The sequence below is a fragment of the Psammomys obesus genome, unplaced genomic scaffold, assembly GCF_907164565.1.
Source record: "Psammomys obesus unplaced genomic scaffold, mPsaObe1.curated_primary_1811, whole genome shotgun sequence".
Taxonomy (NCBI): domain Eukaryota; kingdom Metazoa; phylum Chordata; class Mammalia; order Rodentia; family Muridae; genus Psammomys; species Psammomys obesus.
In genome coordinates, this window is record NW_026585644.1 from 34,071,073 (window position 1) to 34,094,518 (window position 23,446).

General features: G+C 51.4%; 2 protein-coding genes across 7 annotated transcripts; one reads left to right on the top strand and one right to left on the bottom strand.

Annotated features, from left to right (window-relative positions):
* The first annotated feature begins 284 nt into the window (after positions 1–284).
* On the top strand, positions 285–10,851 carry Khk (ketohexokinase). 6 transcript variants are annotated; one of them, XM_055626655.1, is made up of 9 exons: positions 314–735; positions 3,729–3,845; positions 5,673–5,807; positions 6,000–6,134; positions 7,421–7,493; positions 8,475–8,621; positions 10,141–10,229; positions 10,308–10,465; positions 10,554–10,851. In XM_055626655.1, the coding sequence occupies exons 1-9, from the start codon at positions 644–646 to the stop codon at positions 10,637–10,639; spliced, it is 1,032 nt and encodes a 343-aa protein (XP_055482630.1). In that variant the 5' UTR covers positions 314–643; the 3' UTR covers positions 10,640–10,851. The 6 variants fall into 6 exon arrangements, with proteins under 6 accessions (XP_055482637.1, XP_055482645.1, XP_055482630.1 ...); XM_055626662.1 differs by lacking the exon at positions 5,673–5,807 and having other exon boundaries at positions 285–735; XM_055626670.1 differs by lacking the exon at positions 10,308–10,465 and having other exon boundaries at positions 309–735.
* A 2,058-nt stretch (positions 10,852–12,909) lies between these two features.
* On the bottom strand, positions 12,910–23,166 carry Cgref1 (cell growth regulator with EF-hand domain 1). The gene is made up of 6 exons (XM_055626684.1): positions 23,035–23,166; positions 15,804–15,906; positions 14,365–14,430; positions 14,201–14,271; positions 13,966–14,087; positions 12,910–13,794 (listed from the first exon to the last, which is right to left on the bottom strand). The coding sequence occupies exons 2-6, from the start codon at positions 15,887–15,889 to the stop codon at positions 13,297–13,299; spliced, it is 843 nt and encodes a 280-aa protein (XP_055482659.1). The 5' UTR covers positions 15,890–15,906; positions 23,035–23,166; the 3' UTR covers positions 12,910–13,296.
* Between the last annotated feature and the right edge of the window lie 280 nt (positions 23,167–23,446).

The window sequence follows — 23,446 nt, forward strand, 5'->3', positions numbered from 1 at the left end:
CCGGTACATGCTCAAGGGTAGATCAGGGGCAGGACTGGAGGAGACACAGTCCTGTGGAGGGAACCTTGGCTCGTGCTGTCGAGGCGCGCTCCCTCCGCGACCCGGCCGCCGGTTCCCCAGCGACCGCCAGGGGCCGCTGGGCTAGAATCACCCGGCCGTCTGGCAGGGTTCTCTGTCACGTGATGTCCACTAAACTGGAGGGGGCGGGGCCTCGACCGGGAAGGGTGGGCCGCGGGGCGGGGGATGGCGGGCTGAGCGTGTGCTTCGGTGCTCCGCCTACGGAGGAGGGCTTTCTGTTGGCCGACCGAGCTAGTCTGGGTGGTCCAGGGCACTGCAGGGTAGCGGGCGCAGGGGGACCGCAGAGGCGATGCGTTGTTAGCAGAGCGCTTTCGCTCTGCGTTAGCGGGATCGCCTGGCCCGCCTCATTCTGGCAACCGAGGCGGAAAAGTGAGAGGTTCCACCATTGGCCGGACCCGTTAACCCCTGGCAGCTGCGGGAGGCTCCCTGCAGGAGGAGCTCCGCGCGCGGAGGAGGAGCCAGGGTAGCCCCTGAGAGGTTGGGACGCCGTCCTCCGGTAGATAAGAAGCAGAGGCCAGCAGGAATCCCCTCCGCTTGCGGGTTAGGAAGCTTGGGGAGCAGCCTCATGGAAGAGAAGCAGATCCTGTGCGTGGGGCTGGTGGTGCTGGACATCATCAATGTGGTGGACAAATACCCAGAGGAGGACACGGATCGCAGGTAGGGGCGCCCAGGCCCCTCGGAGACCCCCAGCTCCGCTGTCGCCCTGTCTTTGTGCCTGTCCCCCTCCCCATGCAGTGAGGCGTGAGTCCAGCCTAGAGTGTGGGTGCTCCCTGCCCAGGAGGCCTAGGGGTTCTCCGCAGGCGTGAAGACGTGAGACTGCAGGCTCTTTTTTTTTTTTTTTTTTTTTTTTTTTGCCGGGGGCTTGCTATGTCAAGCTGTCCTAAACTACTCCTTTAGCCTCCGACATTAACAAGAGTGCAACAAAGACTGCGCCTGGGTCAGACCTAGGCTTTGCCTGGTACTGTTAGCTGGGTCCTATTTCAACCTAGGAGCGCGCCGATCATCAGAACCCTCGTTTTAGAGAGTGGGCTTGAAATATCTTTTTTCCTCCTAAGGGCACACACCTGATAAGGTGCCAGACACATTTTCCTCAGTATCCCCACCACCCAAATCCAAGCCTATGCACTTCTAATTTACTGTCTACAGCTAAAATAAAACACGAGGTAGGTAACTGTGAGGGGCGTGTGCAATTAAATCACTCACAAACATTTAACTACCGGCGTTTGAGCCTTGCCTAGCTCACGGGCTGGCAGGCAGTGTAAGCAAAGCTGGAGCCTCGCTGGGTTAGGTAGGGAGAAACTTGGCTCAAGAGCCACAGCAGGCTTTTCCCTGGAATTAATGCCTAAAGGAGTCTACCAGAGGTCATCTAACAAAGATGGATAAACGCCTTAGAACGGTCTCTGTTGTCTGGTGGAGGCTGAAGTGTCCTTTGATGGTCCTTATCTGTACGCTTGATAAGGGCCCCTCCACCGTGCTGCCAGGCTGTGAAGGCATTGCTGTGGAGTGGAACATTGGCTTTCCCTAGTCTAGTGCTTTGGGCAATGGAGATTGCATCTTGGATATTAGTTGTCCCGGCAAAGAACTGGATGAAAGGAAGTACAAGGCTGACCTTGTGGCAAGACACTAGCGTGCTGACAGCACTGAACTTTCCCGGTTGGGAGGTTTGGTGCTCTTTGGGCTTTGGATCCAGGTAGTACTTACTATCCCTGTACTGTCTCAGGCTCCGCCCCCCTCCTTAGATGAGGAAGCAGAAGATCTGGAGGGGCCAAACTGTTTTTCAATCCACATAGTTAGCAAGTGGCATGATCACAGCTCATGTCTCCAAGTTCAGTGTGCTGCTCTAGCTCTCCTCTGCCCTACTCGTTCTGTCTCTGTTGCTGCCTGTCTCATGGAGTTTACCCTTTGCTTTGAGTTGCTCTGTTTGCCCGAGGTTAGAGCCCTTACCGGGGGAACAGCGATGGTGGTGAAGGAGTACAGGGTGTTTAGTTGTGTAGACCCAATCTACTTACCAAGGTAGAGCCATCCCTGGTGCTCCGAGGGGACATTAGGCAGGCTCTCTCCTTTAAAAGATTGATTTGTTTTATTTTTATATGCATGAGTGTGTCCATCGCATGCAATCCTGGTGCCTGAAGAGGTCAGAAGGGGGCACTGGATCCCCTGGAACTAAGTGCAGATGGTTGTGAGCTACAATGTGGATTCTGGGAGTCGAACCTGAGTCTTATGCAAAAGCAACAAGTTCTCCTAACTGCTAAGCCATTTCTCTCTCTCCCCCTTCCTTTCCCCCCAAAAAACTGAGTTTCTTTGTGTAGCTTTGGCTGTCCTGGACTCATTTTGTAGACCAGGCTGGCCTCAAACTCACAGAGATCAGCCTACTTCTGCCTCCCAGAGTGCTGAGGTTATAGGCCTGTGCCACCATGCCCGGCTGCCCCCCTCCCCTTTAAGGGTTTATTTATTTTTATTTTATGTGCATTGGTGTTTTACCTGTGTGTATGTCTGTGTGAGGGTGTCAGACCACCTGGAGCTGGAGGTACAGACAGTTTTGAGCTGATGTGTGGGTTCCGGGAATTGAACCCAGCTCTTCTGGAAGAATAATAGCCAGTGTTCTTAACCGCTAAGCCATCTGTCCAGCCCCATAGTTCAGATTTATTTATTTTTTTGTATGAGTATTTTCTCTCAGTGTGTATGTACCTGGCACCTAACAGACATGAGAAGAGGACTTTGGATGCCCTGAACTGGAGTTACAGATGGTTGTGAGCCACAGCATGGGTGCTGGGAATCGAACTCCGGTCCCCTGAAAGAACAACAAGTGCTCTTAATCACTGAGCCATCTCTGTAGCCCTAAGGTTTCTTTTATTCCAGGAAAACATGCATATTTCAGGCTCCACGGTACCACATTCTGCTAGCCTGAAGACCCCATTTCCTTGAGTTTAGTGAAAGACTAAGCTCAGCTGATAGGATACCGGATGTTCCTCTGTAAGAGCCCCTTCCCTTGTTTGTCAGTTTCCTGGTCTCAGAACGTACCCCCCTCAGCAGACCTGTGTTTCTGTTTAACATCCTTGTTTCTGGACTCTGTTGAGTCCCCCAGAAGAGCAAGAATGAGTAGGACTCAGTCCTTCCTGACATCTCAGCCCTATCTGACCCAGGACTCTCAGAAGTTGGGGTTTGTAATCAGAGATGACCTGAGAAATGGTTCCTGTTTCTCAGAGTCCATGCTGAGTAAAGCCTTCCAAGCGGGGGAGGAACCCTTGTCCCAAGTACTTCTCCACAGTTTGATGCTTCAGTATGACTTTGAAGGGTTTCACTGTGAAATCTCATTGCGACTGAGGAGGGGATGGCCCAGAGTTAAGAGAGCCCTCAAACTGAGATGGCCCCACCCAGCAGGTAGATTCCTAATTCCCTAAAACTAGGTGGACGCAGCTATGCCCTTGAATACAGCCCAAGATGTGAGGACAGACCCCATCCTCAGTTCCTTCCCATGACTGAGCCTCAGCAGCTCCATTTAGAACAGGAGCTGAAACTCAGACATATCCCAGCTCTTGCATTCTTCGGACTCCTTCATAGGGGACTGAGTTTGGTCCTGCTACCCCCACTCCGGGGTGGTGGAGGACCCATTCGGCTGGGGCCGCAGGGACTTGCCGTGTGCTTTACAGGTGCCTGTCCCAGAGGTGGCAACGTGGAGGCAACGCATCCAACTCGTGTACTGTCCTGTCCCTGCTTGGAGCCCGCTGTGCCTTCATGGGCTCCTTGGCCCCTGGCCATGTTGCCGAGTAAGTTTAGATGGAAGTTCCTGGCACAGGGATGCTTGCCTGCAGGGTGTAGGGAGAGGAGAGCTGCCTGAACCCCGAGTGGGCAGGATGGAAGCATGGTTGGTGGGTGGTGGCCTACAGGAGAGTCCAGACTCCTTGATCCTTCTGGGGTGGTCTGTCTGCTGTTCGGAGACTAACATCACTCCTGTAAGGGTTTCCTCTCTACAGCTTTCGGATCCTGCTCACGCTGCCCACCAGCTCCTCCGTTGCTTTCTGTAGACTCTGCCTGTGCCCTTCCCACATCCCCTATCCTGGCTGTGTTTGAGGTAAAAGGCAGTTAGAGACATGCTGTGCCCTTCTCCACCTCAGGGGTATCCATCATCCATGGATGAAGGCCCGCAGTTGAGAATTAGGGCCGCTGCTCAGGTCTCCATTGTAAGTACTAAGAGTACACTCCTCAGGACATCCTGGGGTCACATGTTAACATGGGCCCCAAGCCCATTTGCTCTGGAGGCTGCCATCCACAAGTGACCCATGCGCCTTCTCCATGTCAACTACTGCAGGGACCCAAGAGCCCTTTGACTCCTGGCACTGTCAACTCAGCACACGCTTATCAGGAGGTGTGGCCCACACTTTGCCCACTGTGGGCACTGGAGCAGACTGCCAGGCTACTGGACTGTAAAGCACAATAGCCCTTTGAACCCTAGTTTGAGGGGGTTGTTGCCAGCCAAATTTCCAGTCTTGGAGAACTGGGACAAAGCTAATAGAGTGAGAGACGTTGGAGATGGGACAGTAGTTCCTTCCTTGGTGGAGGCAGGACCCCAGTCCTTCTTCAGGATGGTTGACTCTCCTATACGGAGCAATCATTTTGGTGGGTGAGCCATTTAGAATTCTCTATGCATTCAGCAAACATTTCATACACCAGGCACTGTGGGTTCAAAAAGTCAGTTAGCAAACCAAGCCATATTTCTAATGCTTTGGGGTGGAATGATGAAGGGGCCCTTGAGTTGTCAGGTCAAGGGATGATGCCTTGTGTGGGTGCCATAACCCTGTCCAGCTTAGGTGCTACTTACTGAATGGGAGGTCTGCTCACAGTGTGAAAGCCCAGGAAGGCTGCGCTGCTGGGCACAGTTGCTAGCTGGGATTTCCTGGCAGGAGAGGGACTGGCTTCCTTGCTGTTCCTCTGGGCTAATCTTGAAGTGATGTCCCTGGACTCATTCTAACTAGAAGGAAGTATGTGAAACCATGCTGGATCAGGCCCATATTTAGGGACCTCCCATAACTGTACCAGCTCATGAGCCAGAGGGGTTCGGGTTTGGATTAAAAAGCTGGATTGCTTTTACAAGATGCCAACAAACAGGTCCCCCAAGCAATGACATTTTCTGGGTGGTTGGACCAGAGGAAATGTAAGATGAGGTACCATGGCAAGATTGGAGGGGACCCCAGAAAGCAACATGCCATGAGGATGAACACGTAGACGGCAGCTGAGAGGGGTGCAAAGTATCACATTGGTGATTAATTATTAATTCTGCCCGGTCTTGCAAGAGCCAGGCCACAGTACCCACATGCATTTAGGATTTAGGCTCTCAGCCTCAGATCTCCCCCTGTCCAGCATTAAAGGTTGTGGGGCAAAGCTTTCCAGTGTGAACTGGACTGAGACCGACCTGGAATGTTCGCTCCTACTTCTCTGGTGTCCCCCTGCCAGTGACAAGACTGAGCTTGCCAGTTCCCTCCTACTTCCCTCTGCTCACCCCGCTGCCTTTCAGGGTCCCTGGTGGCCCTACTGTTTCCCTGCTAGTCCTTCAAACTCTCGCCAAGCTGCTCTTCCGGGTTACCCCACCCTGGCAGTTTTGTCCTGGACGACCTCCGCCGACATTCTGTGGACCTACGATATGCAGTCCTTCAGACTGAGGGGTCCATCCCCACTTCCACAGTCATCGTCAATGAGGCCAGCGGTAGCCGCACCATCCTGCACGCCTATAGGTTTGTACACGTGTCCGCTTTGCCAGCTGCCGCCGCCGCAACCATCACCACACCCTCAGGACAGGACCCTTCTTCTCTCGGAGGCCCACGTGTTCCCGTTGGCCCTCCCCACTCCTGGGGGAGGTCTAGGATTTGTGTAGCTCTAACCTGTGTCTCCTTGCCTTCTCCCTGGCTCGGGTCCCTCCCCCAAAGCTTCCTGGTGGCTGACTTCAGGCGGAGGGGAGTGGATGTGTCTCAAGTGTCCTGGCAGAGCCAGGGAGATACCCCTTGCTCTTGCTGCATCGTCAACAACTCCAATGGCTCCCGTACCATTATACTCTATGACACGTAAGGGCCCCTTGGCCTTGCCCTACCACAACCTACCAATCAGTGCCCTCTCTCACCAACTGGCCAGACCAACTGCTGTCCATCCATGGCTTCTCCAAAAATTGACACCCTCCCCGCAATGCTAAACTGTTCGGTAATTTTTGAATTGTTTTCAATTAGGGGAGAAGTGAGGTGGGAGGGGGTCTTGGCTCTGCCCTGCTTGGTAATTTGCCCTCGATCAGCACAAGGGTGGGCAGGCAGGCCTGTAAAAAACGTAATTCATGATATGATTGTTTCATAATCGGTCAATCAACAGCTTGGGTCTGGGTGTATGGAGATGGGCGACAACCCATAGAAAGCCTTGACAGGCTAAGGGGCCCACTGAGACTTCCTGGGTCAATCCCAGAGTTTCGAGCCTGCAGCATGGCACCAGGAGCTGAGGTTTAGGCCTCTCCAAAGCGAGTGGGTGTTCACATACTAGAGGTGACTTTTAGATTAGGCAATCTTTGTGATCTACCTGTTAAGCAGGCGATGATCGGCAGCAACTCCGATCAAGGGCGGGCACATGATACTCTCGGGCAGGGAGAGGAGGTGCTGAGAAGAAAGGTTTATTGCCCTCTGGCCTGGGTCCAGGCATATTCACATACATATCTCCAACTGCAGAAGTCCCAAGAGACTAAGGACTTTCAGCCCTGTGTGCCGATAGGAAAGCAGCCCCAGAAAGGCCCACGCCACTAGTGAAGTGGATGGAAGGTTCCACAGCACGACAGAGAGAACATAGGTGTGCAGCCAAGGAGTGTCAACGCTTTTCTGGGTCTCCACACCTAACCACGCCGAACATACAAAAACTCTTCCGCAGAGTGCCAACTTTGACCTTACGGATAAAGAATGCAGGACAGGGTGTTCTGTCACTGGCAAGCTCCCAATTAAGAGAATCTGATTAAAGAAAGACAGTGCGGAGCAGCCTTGGGCTTTGTAGTTCGCGAGGCCATTGCATGCTGGGGGCTGTGTGCTCCCAGTGAGGGGCCTTCTGGGAAGTGTAGTCTCCTGCATTCTTAGCGCATTCTGGGGCAGGTGGTTTCCAAAGAACACGGAGCTGGCCTCCTTTCACATGTTGCAGTTGTTTTTATCCTTCGGTAACCCCCTCCCCCGCCCCCAACTCAAAAAGGGCACCTCACCCTAGGATCGGAGACCCTGCGCTCCCCAGCTTCCTGCCATGCTGCTGGTATCGCTACTAGGCGCAGGGTCCTTCAGAGAACCTGGCCCTGGCTGACCTCCTTTTTTCCCTTCCCGTCTTGTGGATGTAGGAACCTGCCAGATGTGTCTGCTAAGGACTTCGAGAAGGTCGATCTGACTCGGTTCAAGTGGATCCACATTGAGGCAAGCCCTTCCCTGTTTCTAGGAGCTTAGCCTGCAAGGCCCCTCAGCGCGGTCAGCCTCTCCCGTGATTTCTTTGAACCATGCAGTATAATAGGGATAATGAATAGCCCTCCCCTATCCCTCTCCACCCTTCCTTATGAGGACACTGAAGCCCAGAGAGATGGGGAGATACAGCAGCATATAGGCACAGATGGACCGGGCCAAAGACCCCCCCCCCCTTTTTTGTGTTAAGGGTACCTTCCTCCTGGAATCCGCCTCTGCAGACTTCTTTCACTTCTGAGAAAACAGAAAGTAGAGGGCCTGGAGGGAATTAGAACTTTCTTTCCAAGGGAGAAGCTTTGGGACCCAGATGACAGGAAACCTTGAGAGGTCCAGGGTTCCAATCCTAGTCTTGTCGTTTGACTTAATGTTGCTTCTTCAGGACTGTCTTCATCTCCATCTCCTCTTCAATTTTCCTTCTCACCTCTTCTCTCTCCCTTCTTTGTTCTCATTCTCTCTTTCTCTCTCTCATTTGTTGTTGTTGTTATTTGCCTTATTATTATTATTTTGGTTTTGGTTTTTTGAACAGGGTTTCTCTGGGTAGCCTTGGCTGTCCTGGACTTGCTCTGTAGACCAGGCTGGCCTCAAACTCAGAGATCTGCCTGCCTCTGCCTCCCCAAGTACTGGGATTACAGGCATGTGCCACCATGCCCTGCTTTTTGCTTTCTTGCTTCTTTTTCTGCCCACTGTCTTTCTAGAGTCTTACTGTGTAGCCCAGGTTAGCCCAGAATTCACACTCTTCCTGCTTCAGCCTCCTAAGTGCTGTGGTCACAGGCATGTAGGCCTCATTCGTGAAATGGCTGATAAGGCCTCCACAGTCCATGACAAGCCTAGAGTTATGCAGCTTCTCCGGCCCCTCCCCCTCCTCACCCAGAGTTCCACCAGGGAGAAAAGAATGGACTCTTTATCAGCTAGCCTCTGAGCTACCCTGTCCTGCCCCAGGGCCGGAATGCATCAGAACAGGTGAAGATGCTGCAGCGGATAGACCAGTACAACGCCAAGCAGCCTCAGGCGCAGAGGGTCCGGGTGTCAGTGGAGATAGAGAAGCCCCGAGAGGAACTCTTCCAGCTGTTTAGCTACGGCGAGGTGGTGAGTGCCCTGCAGCTTCTCTTGGCTATCTCTAGCTAATGGGGTGTGTGTGTGTGTGTGTGTGTGTGTGTGTGTGTGTGTGTGTGTGTGCAGGTTTATTTATTATGTATACAACGTTCTGTCTGCATGTACAGCAGAAGAGGGCACCAGATCTCACTATAGATGGTCTTGAGCCACCATGTAGTTGCTGGGAACTGAACTCAGGTCCTCTGGAAGAGCAGCCAGTGCTTTCAACCTCTGAGCCATCTCTCCAGACGACTAACTGGGTTCTTAGAAGAACTAGAGAGGACCCTAGTCCTTCCTACCAGGCTCTGAATAGCAACCCGGGAGGTTACAGCTCCCAGGTTGTAGCAGTTATGGTAGCTGGGTTGTGGTGGCCCGGAAGTAGAATTTTCCTTCTCAGGCAAATATATAGGAGTAAGATGGACAGGGGCTAGATTAGCTATGGGCATTTTCTTGCTTGCCCTCCTCAGCCTTTCCCTCTGCAAAAAAATGAAGAAGGGAATGGATCTGTTCTCTGAGGTTACTTATAAAATTAAAGTATGGTCCTAGCCCAGCTATGCTGACCTGACTACTTCCCAGCCACATGTCCCATTATCTGCCCTGGATGCTCGTGCTCTCTGCTTTCTTTGTCTTCATAGTGACGCTCTTTCTCTCTGCTCTCCCTGGAACCCCCTAACTGGGGTCTGAAGTACCACCTCAGCTCTCCTCTCCAGCCCAGCTATTGGCTGTTTATCTCTTTATTAACCAATCAGAGATGATGGAAAACAATTTTTACAGAATATTGAGACAGGAGAGGCTTCAGCAGTAATGACACAGACTGCAACCAGATCTCTGGGCGCAGAAATCAGCACCTGGATGCGGTGTACAAGACCATCCCCCCAACAGTTACCAGTTTTTTTTTTCCACTTAGGTGGCAGGTGGTAGGTTTGTTTTGTTTTGTTTTGTTTTTGCAATGAAAGGAGAGTGGGGAGACTTGTACAAGGAAAATTTAAACTGGGCTGTGTGTAAAGGAAATTTAGGCTATAATCCCAGTAACATTGCTAAAGCTAGTTGGACAATGTCCAGATGTGGTTTGTTGGCCTTGGTGCACAATTGAAAAAAAAAATGGCAGGCTGAGCCCTACTCCCCCAGAACTATCTTAGGTGCTCTAACTTGAAGCCACTGTGGAGAGAGCCTTATTTTGCAGATGAATAAACTCACTCTGATAGGGCTCGCTGTGTGATGAGCAGAGGAGACAACTCACTCTTGAGAGCCAGCCTGGCTCGATTTCACCCCAAGATGGAGCTCCAGGCTCTTTCTGGATTTTGAACTCCCTCATCCTAGACTAAAAACACCAAGGGCTACAGTGCCACAATTCACAAGGCTGTATTTTGACACAGCTAAGCAAACGTGAAGTGCGTCCCTGTGGGACACTGAGATGCCATGCTGGGGACTTACATGACCGAGTTGGAGGAGTTGACACACCAGGCTGTTGGTTGTTAGAGGTGGCTGCCAGTCTCTCTCTCACTGCCCACAGGTGTTTGTCAGCAAAGACGTGGCCAAGCACCTGGGGTTCCAGTCAGCGGCAGAGGCCCTGAGGGGCTTGTACAGTCGTGTGAGGAAAGGGTGAGTGGGGAGGCCAAGAAGGGGCCGGGGGGTCTGGGGCATGAAGTGGACTGACACTGATCTGAGTGGGCCTCACAGGGCGACGCTGGTCTGTGCCTGGGCTGAGGAAGGTGCTGATGCCCTGGGCCCTGACGGCCAGCTGCTCCACTCAGACGCTTTCCCACCGCCCCGAGTGGTGGACACTCTGGGGGCCGGGGACACCTTCAATGCCTCTGTCATCTTCAGCCTCTCCAAGGGTGAGCCCATAGGCCTGGGGTCAGGGCAGGGCTGGGCCTGCCACTGTCCCGAACGCCGGGCTGACCCTGCTACTTGTCCTTTCTCCAGGAAACAGCATGCAGGAGGCCCTGAGATTCGGGTGCCAGGTGGCTGGCAGGAAGTGTGGCCTGCAGGGCTTTGAGGGCATCGTGTGAGAGGTGTGTGGTGAGAGGCACCGGCTCAGCACTGCAGAGGCTGGCACCATCACCTACCATTGCCTTCTCCACGTCACCCAGACTGGCGTCCCACTGCCCTGTTCCCTGGGCAGGTGTAGGCCGTGGAAAGGAGGCTGCCTGTGTCTGTATTTCTGTATACCTCTATCTCTACTCTGCAGATACGTGGAGCAAATAAATCTTCCCCCGAGCCAGCTCTGTCTGTCTGCTTGACTGGTTTTTGTTATTGTGAGTTTGTTTTGTTTGTGTTTGGTTTTGTTTTGTTTTCTGTGTTAGATAGGGTCTGGTTGTTTGGCCCCGGATGGTCATTGTACTGGTTGTTTTGTGCGTCAACTTGAGTCATCCGAGAGGAAGGAGCCTCAGTTGAGAAAAATGCTTCCATGAGATCCAGCTGTAAGGCATTTTCTCAATTAGTGATCAGTGGGGGAGGGCCCAGCCTATTGTTGGGTGGGGCCATCTCTGGTCTGGTGGTTCGGGTTCTCTAAGAAGGCAGACTGAGCAAGCCATGGGAAATAAGCCGGTTAGCAGCGCCCTCTTTGGCCTCTGCATCAGTTCCTGCCTTCATGTTCCAGCTCTGCTTGAGTTTCTGCCCTGACTTCCTCCAATGATCTGGAAGTGTCATTCCTTTCCTCCCCAACTTGCTTTTTGGTCATGGTGTTTTGTCACTGAGAAACCTTAGAGTCATGAACTTGAAATCCTCCTGTTTCAGTTCCGTTGTACTGGGTTCATTTGTCCTTTTGTTGTTGTTTTGTTTTGAGACAGGGCTTCTCTGTGTAGCCTTGACTGTCCTGGACTCACTTTGTAGACCAGGCTGGCCCTGAAGTTGCAGAGATCCGCCTGCCTCTGCCTCACCTAATGCTGAGATGACAGGCATGTGCCACCATGCCTGGTTTCATTTGTCCTTGCTACTCACACCACAGAGGCTGAGATTCCTGAGGCTTTGACCCTATAGACCTCCATCTTTTTTCCACCTTCTTCATTCTTCAAGTTAACCCCACCCACCCAGGCCCAGAGGAGAGGCTGCATAGACTAAAGCAGTGGGCATGCTCCACCCTCCTCATCAGCTGTCTGCAGGAGTTTCATCCTGGCCAGGAAGGACAGCTCTGTTCTCACAGCAAGAGAAAAAAGCTGTCCAGGCCCTAAGCTGTGTGGACTATGTGATAGCCACGGTGTCAGGGAGCCTGCTTTCAGGGTCCACGGGTCTTTGTTCAAAGCTGCCTTTGTCCGTGGGGTTCCCAGGAATCTGAAAGTCCTCAGAGCTTACCTTCAGTCAAGTGGGTACTTTGACCACAAATATAACCTGATGCAGAGCACTGCTGTCTCTTGGGGAGGTTAGATCTGGTGACATGGCAGGGTCAGATTCTAATATGAGATTTGGGATAGCTGGGCAAAAGCATAGGCTTCCTTGTCACACAGACATGAATGAAAATAAGTTACTTAATTAGGTGTGTACCCTCTGAGTGTGCATTGCTTAACTCCATTGTCTTCAACTTCCCCTCTGTCAAATGGACTGGGTTTTTGCGTGGCCATAGAATTGTTGTGAGGATAAAAATCAGATAAAATATTAGAGTAAAATGTCAGCCTGAGCAGGACGTGGTGGTACATGCCTGTAATCCCAGCACCTAGGAGGCAGAGCTGGTCTTTGAGTTCCAGGCCAGCCTGGTCTTCAAAGTGAGTCCAGGCCACACAGAGAAGCCCTGTCTTGGAAAACAACAACAACAAAGAAGTCAGCCTGGTGCTTGGTGTGCTTGGCGAGGAGGAAGAAAAAAAGAAATTGAGAGGATGGTTATTAATGCCATTATTGGAGTGGGAAACTGTGCAGGAGTGTGGGGGACCATCTGCCTGAGCTATGGGGAGCGCAGGTCTGAACACTAAGTCAAGGGGTTAGCTCCGGAGTGTTTGTGCACCCAGAGAGACTAAGCTTTATTTTTTGATTTGGTTTTTTGAGACGGGGGTTCTCTTTCTAACAACCCTGGCCGTGCTGTAACTCACTTTGTAGACCAGGCTGGCCTTGGAGCTCGCAGGGATCCCCCCACCTCTTCTTCCTGAGTGCTGGGATCATTGGTGTGTGCCACCACTGAGCTTTCTTCCTGGGATTGTTGCAGCTGGCTTTGGCTAGTGCGTCTCAGCGCTCCTGGCCAGAAACCCCAGGAAAGCTGAGTCTCTGTCCCTCCAAGAGGCTTGTATAGTCCCCAGACCCTTGTGTTCTGAGGCAAAGGATCTGGGTGGGCTGGACCAAGGACACATGGCCATGGAGACAAACTCATTCTGTTCTTTATTGGTTGGTTGGGGCCTGAGCGCTGCCTTTCAGCTTAGCGTCTCCCTGAGCTGCACAGAAAGTCCTGCTTCCTATTGAAGGCCAGAAAGGAGACATGGGAGTGTTTGTTTGTTTGTTTGTTTTGTCTTTTGCCCTCATCAAGACAGGGTCTTACAGAGTAGCCCAGCCAGCCCTCAACTCGCTATATAACCTAGACTAGCCTGGAGCTCTCAATTCTTCTGCTGTAGACTTCCAAGTTCTGCGATTACTTCCACCACCATACCCATGTCAGAGGTGGCTCTTATCCCAACATATTCACCCCACTCTTCATGCATCCGCTCTGCACTGAGATTCTGAGGGAGATGAACCTGTGTTGTCTAGTTCATATCTCATCATTCTCCAGCTGAATACTGTGAGCCTCAACCTCATTTCGAGTGTGCATGGTCTCCACTGTTTCCGCTGGCAGTTCTTTGGCTGCCCCTTCACTGTCCTTGCTCTCTACCTGTCCCTCAGCATCCTCTCGGGGAGCCAGGACAGCTCCTTCAGCCTCTGCCTGTCCCCCAGCCTCCCCTTCAGGGCCTAGAGTACCTACTTTAGCCTCCGTCTGATGTCCAGCCTGCTGTACAGGCTCCAAGGAGTCTCTTTCACCCTCTGCCTGGCCCCTCATTTCTTCTCTAGCCCCCAGGGATTGCTGGGTTTCTGGTTGCAATGGACTGTTGGCTAAAAGCCCTCCAGCAGACTGTGGCTCCTGGAGAGCTGGGGGAAGGGAGCCTGCATGCTTGGGGGCCTCTCCTGGGAAGTTGATGAGCTCTGCAGGAGTCATGAGCCCATCTCCATCCAGGTCCTGAGTCTCAAGCACCGTGTCCACTACAAGGATCACCTGTGGAAACAGTTGCCATAGATATTTTTGGGAACCCAGCCCCTCCCCAACAGCCTCACTTCTGCTGCATAGGATCTGAGCTTTCATTTTCTGGGGAGTCTGTCAAAAGTCATGACGAAAAGAACCAAAGCTCCAAGGAGCTAGTCACTCATTGTTTCCACTGGTACTTACCGGGTTGACGGGAAAGTGTTCCGCTCCAGGGGCCAGAGCTGCTGTCAGCATGGACAACAGCTCCAGGCCATCCAGCTGTCCATTCTGGTCATAGTCATGAAGAGCAAAGAGGTAGAGCAGGACTAGGGAGGAGAGTCTGGGTCAGACAAGGCAGGAACACACAGAGGCCAGCACTGAGCCCCAGTTCCATTCCTAGGAGCACCCCCAACCCCAGTGTGGAGCCCTAGCCCCTCACCTTCCTCCCGGTTCATGCGCTCTGGATCCTCTTCCATCTTTTCTAGTCCCTTGAGGTAATTCTGCAGATGTCTGTTGAAAAAGTGGCAAATCAGCCAGGAGAGTCCTGTTTGTGACCCAAAACCTGAGCAGTTAACACCCACAGAAAACGCCCAGCTTACTCACCGGAGCTGCTCGGGGCCTGGCTGGAAGGGATTGGCCATGAGCTGCTGTGGTGCATCGGGGTCAGGCCTAGAATGACGAGAGAAACGTCAGCCCAAGGCTTAGCTTAGCAAATTTCTCCCCAACCCAGAGTTGTCCCTCCAAGTTCCTGGAAAGGGCTGTATGGAAAAAGCTCTCCGGGTGTCATTGGAAACAGAACCTTACTTCCTGACTGCTTTTTGCAGTTCAGGTGTCTTAGTTAACTTCAGAAACCCAAGGAAGGGACTGGGGAGATGTCTTAGTGGTTGAGAACACTTGCTGCTCCTCTGGAGGGCCTGAGTTCAATTCCAAGTATCCATACTGGGTGGCTCACAACTATCTATAACTTTAACTTCAGGGGATCTAAACCCTTCTTCTAGATCCTGCAGGCACCCCCACACTCATGCACACACGGACATACACATATAAATAAATATAGAATTAAAAAGAAAATGCCTAGTGAGGTTGAGGCCACCATGGCAGACACACAACAGAGGCCCAAGACAATGGTCCAGTGAGTGTCAAGACATAATAGCCTCTTGTGGTATTCCTTCTTCAATGCCAGGATCCACGGAGCAGATCTCAGGCCGAGGCTGGTAGCAATGCCCAGGTTTCTCCAGACCCAGTTTGCTCCGTGACACATCATTGTCTGTTCCTTTTTTTCAAGCGGAGAGTATGGATGGCAGTCTGCCCAAGGTCTCTAAAAAATGTATCACTACTTCTGCATGTGCTTGCTCACATCCGCCTGGAATGGCAGAGGTGACAGGAGTTATCACAGGCACCTCAGTCACTGCTGCCAGCCCTCCAAAGCCTGTTGGGGCATCACTCCCCTCAGCCCCACCATCTTGCTGTACATACTGATTGTAGAAAGCAGCTCTAAGGTGACTTCAAAATCCTTCAACATTTGCTTAATTAGAAAGAAAATGTTCCAGGTTAACAGATTTGAGCTTCATAAATATAAATTCTGGGCTCCCATAAAGAAAGAAAGAAAGAAAGAAAGAAAGAAAGAAGGGAGGGAGGGAGGGAGGGAGGGAGGAAAGAAAGAAAAGAAAAAGAAAAAGAAAAAGAAAAAGAAAAAGAAAAAAGCAAGCAGCTCTAGTAAGCCAGAAACATAAGCTAAGGATCCCTATTTCCTGTGTATTCCCAGTGTCAGTTCTTGATTCTAAGATGACAGCCCCAGTCTCAGTTTCTAGCCTCCTCCTGATGCTTCACACCAGCCTGGAGCTGAACCCCTGGCTGCAAAGGGGGTCTACAAGCATGCACTAAGTCCCTCCTTGTGGCGTTCTGATAAAGAGAAGGCAGAAAGGTGATGTGCTCAACACAAATGAAGGAAGCCATACTTCTGCAGGCTCCTGGCTCTCCAGAGTCCTGACATCTTTCCAGAACCCTCCCTATGCCCAGTCCTACCCACCTAATGCTCTTACCTTGCAGCTCCATCCTTGGGAGCAGCTTGACCCAAGGGGAGCAGCAAAAGCGGGAGCATCAACACTTGCATCGGCCACTGCAACATCCTTCTGGAGACTGGAGCTAGGAACAGAATCAGGAAGTCAGGGGAGGGGTGTCTGCCGCAGTGTTTGGGGGGCAGTTGGATCAGACAGGAATGATGTCTGTCCTTGCCTGTGGAAACAGGCAGCATAGGAGAAAGGACGCCTGATTGGGGAGAAACTACATTGCACATGAGCAACCTTCTATGGAACTTTGCTCAAGATAAGTCCCACATATAAGCAGATATAAAAATCCTGCTTTGGTATGTAAAGTGCACTGTGGGAATTAGCTCTGGGTGTGAGGACACCTCCTCATGTCCCATTGGCCCTGCTTAAGTACTGCTTGAATATGTCTGCTCTAGAGCAGGCCATATTATTTGCAGATGGTAAAAAGGATAAATCAGAATGCTGGGACTCACTGAAGATTGACATGTATACAAAGAGACAAAGAGCAAGATGGACTGAGTCTGTATTTATGAAAACCCACTGAGGCCTGGTGTGGTGGTACATGCCCTATAATCCCACTCAGAGTCTGAGGCAGGAGGATTGTGAGCTCAGGACCAGTCTGGCTGTTTCTACATTATGCAGATTTGGAAATGGAAATATAGAAATGGTCAAATATAAAATAAGTTCATTGAAAACACAAACCATAAAGCTTCCTGGTTTGTCCCAGGGGTGTGTGTGCGTATATATTGTGAGTTTCCAAGGAGATGGAAACCCATCAAAACTGAGACATCCCCCCAAAATCATCTCTGTGCAGAAAAATAAGCAGATGTTTGATGGTCCAAGCAAAGGATCAGGACCTCTCGCCCACAGAACTGAAGACTCAGGCAGTCACTAAATTTTCCTAAAGGACATTTTGTAACTCTCAGCAGATTCTCTAAGAGGTCCTCGATCCTAAGAAGGTCCAGATCCACATCTGGGGTAGCCATCAGTTCTGGAAGAGTTGAGCGGTAGAGCAGGTAAACACTGGCTTGCAGGAAGATGAGCAAAACGTTTGTCTTTTTGAGCTGCCTTGAGCAGGAAGCACCAAAGGATAAAAGTCCAGAAAAAGATGAAGCCATCACAAACATAGAACCTGTGTTCATTTTTCCATTTCGTGTGTATGTCCATGTGTGTGCGTGCGCATATGGAGGCCAGGATCAATGCTGGGTTCTTCCCCAGTCACTGTCCAAGGTCCTCAGTAGTCACCTTACCAGGTGAACATCTCCCAGCCCTGAGCCTGGTTTTTTACATGTGTGCTCAAGATTGGAACCAGGTTCGCATGCCTGTGTTTTACCAACTAAGCCACCTCTCCACCTCCTGCCCTCCCACCCTCATCGACATCTCCGTTTGTCTGCCTGTGACTGGTCCTGACAGGTACACTGAGTATGTACAGCTTGCTGATCTCTAAAACCCAGTGGATAAAGGGATGCTGAAGCCACCACTGCCTGAAAGGTATTGGCAGCATTAGCTGGTGCGTGGAGCCTTGGGTTGTGGTTATACTGAGGAGAGATGACAGGGTCTTGTGGTAAGCATCTAGAACTGAGTTCTCCGTGTTAGCATTAAACCCTCAAAGGGACACAGCCCAGTGACAGGGTGACTTCCAACCTGAAAGTATGATAGCAAATGTTCTAAGCTGCCTACAAGAGCAATGAGTAGCAAGAAATTGTCAGCATACCTAAGCACAGTGGGACCAGTGATGGGGGATGGTGAGTTTGACATCAGCCTTTTCAGGAGTGTCTGTCAAAGCTAAGGCATGTGAACAGCACCTTCAGTCTGAGTGCTGCATGGGGCAGAAGAGCCAGAGGTAAAGCCTGGGCTCGCCTAATGTGAATGGACTAAGAGGAGACTCCGTACATCAAATTGAAATTCCAAATAGCTATGCTTAGTATGAGTGAACCAAAGGAGGCTGGAGAGATGGCTCGGGGGCTAAGAGCAGTTGTTGCTCTTCCAAGGACCAGAGTTTGGTTCCCAGTATCCATGTCAGGCAGCTCACAGCAAGCTGGAACTCCACCTCTGGGTCATCTGATGGCTCTAGGCCAGCCAGTTCTACAAAGAAAGAGACCCTGTCCTATAAAAACCATCGCATCAACAAAACAATAACAACAAATGAGAAAATGTCTAAACTTATCAGTTGTTAATTACATTTAAGAATTTTAATTTATTTTACGCATGTAGATGTTTGTTGCATGTGCCACACGTGTACCACATGTGCCTCATGGCTGCAGAAGCCAGAAGAGAGCATCAGATCCCCCTGTGACTGGAGTTACAGACGGTTGTGAACCACCATGTGGGTGCTACGAGTTGAATCTGGAAAAGCAGAGTCCTTAATTGCTGAGCCATCTTTCCAGCTCCCTAAACTCATAATATTTAAGAGGGAAAATGTGAGCTGGGCATGGTACTCCCAGCACTCAGGGAGGCAGAGGTAGTCAGACCTCTGTGAGATCGAGGCCAGCCTGGTGTACAAAGTGAGTCCAGGACGGCCAGAGCTACACAGAAAAACCCTGGAGAGAGAGAGAGAGAAAGTGGGCAGATTTGAGAATTTCAAGTCTAAATTTCTGCAGTCATGGAAGTTCAAGGAATCGAGGGACAGCAGTTTGAGTTTGGAGGCCACCCGGATGCCTCAACCGGAAGTGGAAGGCAGAAATGTCAACAAAAAGCCAAGCTCTGCAAATTGGTGCCTTATTTCTTTCTGGAGGGCTGGAGAGAGATTAGAGAGGAGACTCTGTCCAGACACCTGTGTGGCAGGTGGCTGTGGGCTAGAGAACTAGATGGCAACCTTAAAAGCTCTTTGCATGCAAAGTCTCTGGAATAAGGGTGGGCCAGCGGGGGTCCAGTCTCTAATATAAAAAGAGGGGCAGCATAATGGTTGAGAGAGCTTGCTGTCAGAGTGGTTAGAAGGAGAAGGCCAGGGTGTGTGGACCTTGGCTGCATCAGAGACATGACGCTATGGTGTGTGGTCTGGATGTGCTTTGTTCTCTAAAAGTCCTGTATTAAAGGTGAAGGTGGGATCGCCAGCTTGGCACTGCTGGGAGGGGGCAGAAACTCAATCCCGGGCTGGGTAGGTGGCTCAGGTAGTAAGTGCCTGCTGTGATGAGGACTTGAGAGCCCATCCCCAGCAGACTTGTAAGAGAGGGCATTGGGAAGGGGCTGGGGAGGGGAGGCAGAGACAGGTGGATCCCTGGAGCTCACTGGCCAGGCAGTTTAGCCAATTAGTGAGCTCCAGGTTCAATGGGACTCTGTCTCAAAAATTCAGAGAGAGAGAGAGAGAGAGAGAGAGAGAGAGAGAGATTGAGGAATACCTCCAATGTCTGCCTCTGACCTCCACACACACATACACAAACAGCAGGCTCTGCCATGCACTGGCTGTGAGCTCTCTCTGTCTCAGGTCTCCCAGGCTGACAGAACACTTCCCCAGGGCCACAATGGTGGCCTGTATGAGACCAGGCTTACGCCTTCCTGAAACTGTCCTGTCTGTTCTGCAGCGGCTTCATACATTCCTTCCCTCCTGGCTTTCAAGTTGCTTTCTCTTCCCCATCTGTTCCCGGCCCAGCAGCAGACTCACACAACTGAAATCCCTCAGGGCTGTCCATACGAATTATCTGGACTGTGCCTGTTGTCACCCAGCAAGGTTGCTTTTTACAAGAGTATATTAGAGCTCCAAAGACAAACCCTAGTTGGTGGCAGTTTGGGGCCAGCAGGAAGTTCCCACTCATCCAGTCACTCAGGCTGGCTGCAGGGGGTCCCAAAAACATGCTTTCAGTTTTGTTTGTTTGATTCTTTTTTTCTTTGGAGGGGGAAGTGGTTTGTTTATTGGTGGTGGTGGTGGTGTGAGTGTGTGTGTCTGTCTGTCTGTGGGCATATGTACCCAGTATGCATAAGGAGGTCAGAGAACAACGTTCAGGAGTCGGTTCTCTCCTCCCACCATATAGGTCCTGGGGATCAACTCAGGTCAAAGGCCTTTACTATCCAGCTTCCTGGTCTGTGCCTACAATTTGTTTTTACTCTCCTTCCCTGACCCTGGAGTCTAATTCACCTTCTCTTCTATGTTTGGCCTTAGTGACTGGCTTCCAGGTGACTAATTTGGCTGAAAAGGCTGCCATGTCCAAGCAGTGCTTCTCTGTCCCCAAACCAAAACCAAAAAAGCCCCTTAGAGATCTTGGGACCACCCTCCCAACCCACCAGACAAGTCAGAGAATGAACCTTCCATTGGAATTGTGAGCCTTCAGGCTGTCCTCGCCAGCAATACAGATAGAAGAAAGCTGGTCTCCACTGCCCTGCCTAGACAGCATCCACCGGTAAAGCTAGGGTTATCATCTGAAGCTACAAAGTTGTTTTGTTTGTGTGGTTTAATGAAACAAGGTCTTGCTATGCGGCCTAGGCTGGCTTTGAACTCATATAGCTCAGGCAAGCCTTAAACTCACTTAAATAAAATCGTCTTGACTCAGCTCCCAAGAACAGGCATTATAGCCATGCAACTCCACACCGAGCTCTGGTTGTTTTCATGAAACAGGCTGTCTCCCTATGTAGCCTCCTGCCACGTGCTGGAATTACAGGAGTGGGCCACCATATCCGGCTATGATGTGCTGCTTTTTGGCTTGAGGGTTCCCACAGTACTGAAGCATCAGTGTGATAATCTAGTCTGCAGGGCAGGCGCTGGAGCAGCTTTCATCCATGCACGCAGCATGCCTGATGAGGCTGGAAAGCTTGAGACCATTTGTAAGCACTAGCAGAAAGAGAGCGAGAGCGCCTGCCATGGATGGAGCCCCTCTGAAGACCTGGGGGTAATTCTACTTAGCCACACAGGCCTTGCTGTCTGTTGCTCTGCTGGAGCTATCTTGAAAGTATCAACCACTTCTGCTCTGGCATCTAGAAATCATGTGCGGATTTCTGAGGCCTCCCTGTGTGAATCCGTACTGCTGTCCCCTTCTCTGTCCCGTGAGTCTCTTGTACATGTAACTATTTAGTGTTTACAGCAGACAGAGCCAGGAACCAGCTTCATGGGCTTGCAAGAAATAGTAAGGACAGCGAATTCCTCCTCTCATGCACTCTGTCAGCCTTTTACTGCTGTCCCAGCCTGTGGTACTGTCTTTATACCCACATCACATAAGTCTCCCTTTGCTAGAACTACATTTCCAAAAACTGCGTGTTTCCAGAAACATTTTTTAATTATTTATTTTATTGGTGGTTTTATGTGTGCTTGAATGCAGGCCTGTGTGTGCCAGGATGCACCTGTGGAGGTCACAGGCCAACTCTTGGGAACTGGCTCTCTCCTGCCACCTTGTGGGATATCTGCTTTGAACTCAGGTTCCCTGGCTTGCTTGCAAATACCTCAACCCATTTTGCTGTTTCATTCAAAACCTAAAATAACAACAGGTCCCTGAAAGATGGCTCAGCTGTTAAGAACACTGGTTCTGTTCCCAGGACCCATATTTTAGCTAACAATTATCTGTGACTCCAGTTCCAGGGGACCTGATGCCCTCTTCTGTCTGAGTAACACAAATGTTATGCAAACATACATACAGGCCAAACACCCACACATAAAATAAAAACAATAAAGGCCGGGGGTGGTGACACACCCCTTTAATCCCAATACTTGGAAGGCAGAGATAGGTGGGTCTCTTGAGTTTCAGCCCAGCCTGGCCTACAAAGCAAGGTTCAGACCATCGAGGGCTACAGAGAGACCCTGTTTCAATTAGTTAATTAATTAAAAAATCCCACAGGGTCTCATGTATCCCAGGCTAGCCTCTAACTCATCATGTAGCTGAGGCTAACCCTGAAATCCGGATCCAAGTGCCAGCGTTACAGGTGTGCCCACCACTCCCGGCAACTGCAGGATGGCTCCTTGATTTTCTCATAGTCCAGAGCGCCCACCTGTGCGTTCAGGTTTCCCGCCATCTTTATCTCGTCCTCCAGTGCTCCATTCTGCAAGCACTGCTTCCAACAGCGGCACACTAGAGTTTCTTACTTTTTATTTTGAAGTGTTCGGATCCAAACATGTTCTGCCTTCAGGCTGGACCCTCTTGATGGCCTTAGCATTCCGTTGCAGTCTGCCTCTGAGATTAAAAGCACTGCACGGGGCCTTTGAGTCTAATGTTCTCTTGGCGCCTCTGGGCATCGTTTAAGAGAATCGAGCCAAAATTTCAACTGAGGTGTAACAAGGGCAGTGTGACATGACTTGCTCATAGCTACACCATTTTAAGTCCTTGTAAGAGCTTTTATAAGTAACAGAAATAGAGTGGTCACTGAGCAACTGTTAGTAAAATAAAAATGGTCCTAGCCATTTTCTATAATTATAAGAAGCACAAACATAACTACCCTAATGAACACTTGAAAGCCACCATACCTGCTAGTTAACAGTTGTGATATAATTCAGTAAAGTTATTCAAGTCACACACACACACACACACACACACACACACACACACACACACACAGCTACAATGACCTTCTGCCTTCAGTTTCTTTAAGCCTTTGCCCTAGGAGGAGACTTTGGCCTTGAGGTTGGACCTTTGTTCAGACCTTGCACTGTTATGTGGTCCAGGCGGGGTGTCTCTCAGCCCACGCTGTGGCAGGGGGGTCTTTGAAGGCTTATCTCATATGGCTTCCCATCCCGTGGATACATCTCTTTTACAACATCTCTATCCGAAAGCCATAATGCCTCTCCCGAATCTTTCCAGAAGCTGAAGGGCATCCATTTCATTTCTAAACAAGTGGAGAACTTACCCGAATCTAGTCGTCCCCCTTGATTTAGCCCTTTAGTGGTCGGTTCTAGGGAGGGGGACTCTGAAATGACTGCCGCTGTGCAGCCAAAGGGGCACACACCTGAGCTACACCGTGAGCAGCTACCTACAGTTGGATGATGACGGACAGTGTCCTTCAATCATGTCCATCGACCGAATGAGGGGGAACCGCCAGCCAGGGCTCTTGGACCTACCATCAAACCCAGGGCTCGGGGGCGGGGGGGGGGGGCTTTCCACCTCTCTTCTGTCTGCTCTGAGGGATGACCTCTTCCCCAGTGGTACCGGGAGGCTAGGCCACCTCCCTACCGAGCCCAAGCCGCAGGGGATGCGGAGGACTGCGCTCTCTGCACCGTGACAGCAGGCAGAAGGTCTCCACCCTCACCCCCACGGTGCGGGGCACCCCCGACGCCCCGCTGGGCCCCAGCCCCTGCCGGAGTCCGACCCACCTGCTGCGGCTGCGCTGGGCGCGACTGGGGCTCCCGCTTCGTGCGCGCTATAGGCACCGCGCCGCCCTCGCCCGGCTGCCCGCAGCCGGCCCTCCCCCGGGCTGCTCCACGTGGCCGGTCCACGTCGCCCTCCTGGCTGCAGCCGCCGCCCAGGCCCGGGCAGAGTCCGGAGCGAGCGAGCGACAGGCACGGGAGGGCCACCGCCCCGCCCTGCCCAGACCTGTCCCGCAGCGCCTCCACCTGGCCTTGTTCCATGTGGGTCTGAGGGAAGATGGATGGGGTCCTCAGTGTGTGTCAGTGTGACCTAGATGGAGAGGGACCGGTTTGTGATTTTGAGTGTGACAGACCGGTGAGGCGGAGTGTGTGTGCACGACAGACGGGAAAGGATTTGTGAGCATGTGTGTGGGTGGCT